General features: G+C 31.8%; 1 protein-coding gene across 1 annotated transcript; it reads right to left on the bottom strand.

Annotated features, from left to right (window-relative positions):
* Window positions 1–106: 106 nt before the first annotated feature.
* On the bottom strand, window positions 107–4,711 carry LOC134268536 (stalled ribosome sensor GCN1-like). The gene is made up of 9 exons (XM_062750802.1): window positions 4,660–4,711; window positions 4,462–4,564; window positions 3,416–3,614; window positions 3,136–3,244; window positions 2,525–2,623; window positions 2,172–2,306; window positions 1,901–1,969; window positions 1,166–1,274; window positions 107–189 (listed from the first exon to the last, which is right to left on the bottom strand). Exons 1-9 carry the CDS (start codon window positions 4,681–4,683, stop codon window positions 107–109), a joined length of 930 nt encoding a protein of 309 aa, XP_062606786.1. The 5' UTR covers window positions 4,684–4,711.
* Window positions 4,712–5,000: the final 289 nt, after the last annotated feature.

Below are 5,000 nucleotides of genomic sequence, written 5' to 3'. Positions count from 1 at the left end.
GAAAATGTGAAAAGTTTACAGACAGACAGACAGACAGACGGACGCCGGACAAAATGTGATCAGAAAAGCTCAATTGAGCCTTCGGCTCAGGTGAGCTAAAAACTGTTCACTTACTTCCAAGGGGCTTAGACAAATCCTGTACATACTGTCCGAGATCAATGGTTACCCCAAGCAAGAGACTTGCAACAGCTGAAATAACATAAATCAGAATCAGATCAACATATACTGTACAGATATATAAAAATTACAGCTTACTCCACTTATATTGAACTCGCTTATTTTGAAATTCCGCTTATTTTGAAATAGAAATAAATCCCCAGTTTTTGACTCTCATATTCTTTGCATTAAAATAACGGTTATATTGAAATCGGATATATTGAAATTTCGCTTATATTGAAGCCACTGATCGGTCCCCACAGGTGATAATGAGTTGTTTTCATAACGGTTATATTGAAGTACTCCCTGGCAGCTATCGATACGGTTGGTGACAGTAATTATGCCTGATTGACCAGTTGATATACAAAGGTGTGAATAATTAAGTTTTCATCTTATGTGTTTTTACACTGCATGCTATTCCGAAATAAAATTCTTCACTGTTAAATTCTTTGCATCCACGTATATAATACGGACATATTGAGACTAAACAGCTATACGTAATATAGTAACCCCCACAGATCTAGAAAAAAAACATAACTTTGAAATTAAATATATATACTGTTAATTGCTACTGATATGCCTAATTCAAAATTAACCCGAGTACACTTACGATGAAATACAAACAGCGTTCAGCAGTACTCAACCGTTTAAGTCCTGTGAATTTTCTCCAAAACGTAAATAAATGCCATCGGGGAATAATAATGAGGTTGAAGATTGTCTTTTCAATGAAACAGAAATAAAAGAAAATATTTTCACATTCAAGGACTCATATTCTATGTAATCTGTTCACTGATATAGATAAACGATGACAATATTATTTGTTCGGGTTTGTTCTTCTTTATTTTAGATCGGGATTGAACTTGTAAAAATGGCGGTTTCACGATTTCGCTTATATTGAATTACGGATATATTGAAATAATTTGCATGGTCCCCTGAATTTCAATATATCCGGAGTAGGCTGTATATCAAAATAAAATTATTTAATGACAATGTGAATGCAACAATTTACCCTCCAAGATGATTTCTGGACTTCTTAGCATGGCTTTCTGCAATGCTGGGAGTACGGTTTCTTTGAACTCGGCATGATTCAGGTGTCGCAGCAGCTCATTACAACTCTCCTGTAACCATTGCATTCCTCATTATTATTTTATATTCTGTGGAATCACTAATTTATGTGAGAGATTATTTTTTTGTGTTTTCATAGTACATGAATGTCCTCTGTGCAAGATTTTAAACGTGTAAAAACAATGTACTATTCCGCAACAAAATAAAATTCCCTTGAAACAATATTTTCTCATCAAACCTTAAACATTTGAACCCTCAAATATATATGATTTTACAGTAAATGAATCTTGGATAATACACTTAACCATAATGTACATGTATGTCAGGGAAAAAGTAATACATGTGTATATGTAATTTATGTATCAAATCTAACTTGAATTCATGAAACATTTTGGGCACTGTCTTTTTTTTTAAAATGCCATTTCAATCAGCTATTTCTAATACTGTAGATCACTTAATTTTCGCGAAACCTTATTTTCGCGAGATAGTCATTGACTCTTTATAAGCGAGACAAAATTTTCACGAATTGTGGTCAAATGCTCTATATAATCTTAAGGAATACTAATAAACGCGAGAATGAAATTTTCGCGAGCATATTGTCTCGCGTAATTAGGCGAAAATAAAGTTCTCGCGAATAAATAGTGATTTACAGTAATATGGTAAAAATATTCCACTTTACCAGTAACATCTTGGGTGGTTTATTACGACTACCAAGAATCTGTTTTACATACATCTCCACAAAAGGACCCTGAAAATATGTAAGTATAAACATTCAGTAACATAAGCAGAAAAATGAAATATCAATTTCTAGTATGCATATCAAAACAACTTATGTATCTTTTCATGTCACACATGTAGATATTTTACTTGTGCATATCTTACATAAATAAATATGTAATATGTAAAACCTAACGTAAATCTAACACATATATAAATAACCAATTTTTAACCTTTAATTTGGAGAGTAAATCTTGTTCTTTGGTTTTGGCTAGATGTTTCAGTAGCATGGACACAGCACTTAAGTTGTACATCGATGGCTCTAACTCTTGAAGAAGTTCTGCATACATAGCTGTTTTCTCCTTATTCTAAAACAAAAAATAACATCTTTTTTCTATGTAATCAATTTGTAAAGACCTAAAAAACAGAAGGAAATTCTGGAAAGGAATCACTTTAAATTAATAATTGTACTAACTTTATTATCAGAAGCTAATTAACATATATTTTACTGTGCATGTACAAGAGTACACATATTTTCTCCTAAGAACTTAGAAATGTTAAAGCATTACAAAGCCAGCATGTTTACCAATGAGAACAGTCTGGACATTTTCCTGAACGTTGAATCAGAAACTGATTTCCATCCTGCAGCCAGGGCACCATATATCAGTCCGCACTGGACACTGACCTACAGATCACATAATAAAGAGTATATTACAGCAGGTGTGGGAAATATAGATTAAACCACATTTACTTTGTGACATCTTTTATTTGTGATTCTGTTATCCTTAGAAATTCATCAAAGACTTAATTTAAGCAAAACTGAAAACACCCTGCATAAATACAAAATTCAGTTCATGGTTGGTGATGAGAAATATTCTCAAGAAGGCATGTGAATATTGCACACTCTTACAAACATTGGTTTACATCACACGTACAGCACAATAACCTCCTACATTTTATGTTCCCAAATGAAACTTGATAGAAAATTACAGGTACTGATAATAACAGCATGAACCGGTTGAAACAGTGTAAAGAATAAAGTACATGCTACAAGAAACACTTAATTTTTCAAAAAAAGCATCAAAATTTTGATAATTTAAATCAAATGGCAAAAAATTGAAAACAGATGGCAATTTAATCAACTTATTGATTTATCAGCAATATTACAATCAAGATTAAATACAAAATCTGACTTACTAAGCTTTTCAGGTCATTTTTGTCACATGTGACATCTGCCGTCCAAACTTCTTGCAATACAATGCATGTCCAGGTTAGGGCAAACAAAGCATCACCTGAGGAACTCCGACTGAAAGTCAGATTTACTTCAATTATTAATATGTTATTCTATCAAATGTGACAAACATAGATAAACTGAATTACACAAAAGCTATTTACATATATACATGTATATATTATACGTATTGATAAAAATTCAATGAGTGAGGTTTTATAAATTATTGATATTATGTAAAAGTACCTTGCATGCACTCTTTTTTTCTGTGCCTCAGATTCTGAATTGAGAGCTGATGTAACATTCTTAAGGGTGGCTACAGGATGTACTTTAGCTAGTTCCCGTACTAGGTTTCTAACCGCTTGTCTGGACCTGTTGTCCTCATAGCGACTGATGGCAAGAGAAAGGAACTTGAAGACTCCTTTGACAGCATTTTCTGGGAAATCTAATAATTGAGATATTGAATAATAAATGAAATTTTTTTCAGCAAAAAAAGTTTTCACCTGAAAACAAGTAACAGATTGATTACACTGATGTTTAAATTTGATAAAAGGATGCAATAAGGATATTGGGTATTCTGATTCATTCCAGTTTAAATTAATTTAATTAAATGAATCAAATTTATCACATAAGGAAAATAGTTGAAATCATTACTAGTATTACCAAGAAAATCTGAATATCTCTAATTTTTCTTTGCACTTAAGAATTTGAGAAGGAGGAAAATTAGTTAAAATCATTAATAGTATTATCAAGAAAATCTGCATATCTCCAGTTATTCTCTGCACTTAAGAATTTGGGATGAAGGACAAGGTGTTGTCCCACATCCCATAAGCAAGTGCCCTCATGGGAAATGGTTATGTTTAGATAAACATTGCTGAACGTGAAAAGAGTTTACAACAAGCATTATTTGATATTCTTATGGCACATGCAAGTATTCATGTTAATTTGTGAAAATGACAGGTCTATTATACTTTGAGTAATTTTGATTCAATCCAGAATCTAGTGTGATCATAAGTCAACTGTTCCATGTTAAGACGAATTTTAAAAACAAAGCCATGAAGATTTGCGAAGAAAAATTTATAAAGGTAATTACTGTCCACTTAAATATGTGAAACATCTTGATCATCAATATTACGAACAGAGATAATTCGAACGCATTCAATCACTTGACACGTTTTCAATATTTAAGACTGAATTTTCTACTATGTTCTTTCATATAATTATTAGTTTTTTCTAACTGGTAAATGAAACTCATATTTTCGGTTTGAATTAAGTAAAGGGGCATCACTCACCGGGTTTGCCAACACATACTGTCACGTTTTGAAGCAGACCGATTCGTTCTTTCGTGCTTGATGTCGTAACCCGCTGAGCAAACCTCTTCAAAGTCTCAGCACACTATAAACAAACATTAATATATATTTTGATTAACATTTTAAGTGACAATATTGATCATTTTACACAAAAAACCGAAAATAATAAATGGCCCATACTGAAATTTCTTCTTTTTCCGCCATGCTGGTTGTGCAATGTGTATCGTGATGCACTCCTGTATATTCAAAATATTTTTTAAGCAAGAAAAAATGTATTATTGAGTATTGATTGTCTTTTATCTCTTTTGTTAAATAAAATTTATATCTTTATATTTTTTACTACCTAGTTTATCAATTTAGAAAATAGGTGCATCACGTTTTCCAGATGCATTTCGGAATACCTCGGAAAAATATTAACAGGCACGGATCCAAAAAAATTATGCAAACCAAAAATACATCTAAATGCAATAATCAGGATAAAATCAATCTGATTGGGAAATTATTTAGATATCATGTTTACT

Source organism: Saccostrea cucullata, unplaced genomic scaffold, assembly GCF_032062105.1.
Source record: "Saccostrea cucullata isolate Sc308-1 unplaced genomic scaffold, CSIRO_AGI_Scuc_v1 ctg228, whole genome shotgun sequence".
NCBI classification, from domain to species: domain Eukaryota; kingdom Metazoa; phylum Mollusca; class Bivalvia; order Ostreida; family Ostreidae; genus Saccostrea; species Saccostrea cuccullata.
This window is presented reverse-complemented; position numbering and strand designations above follow the sequence as displayed.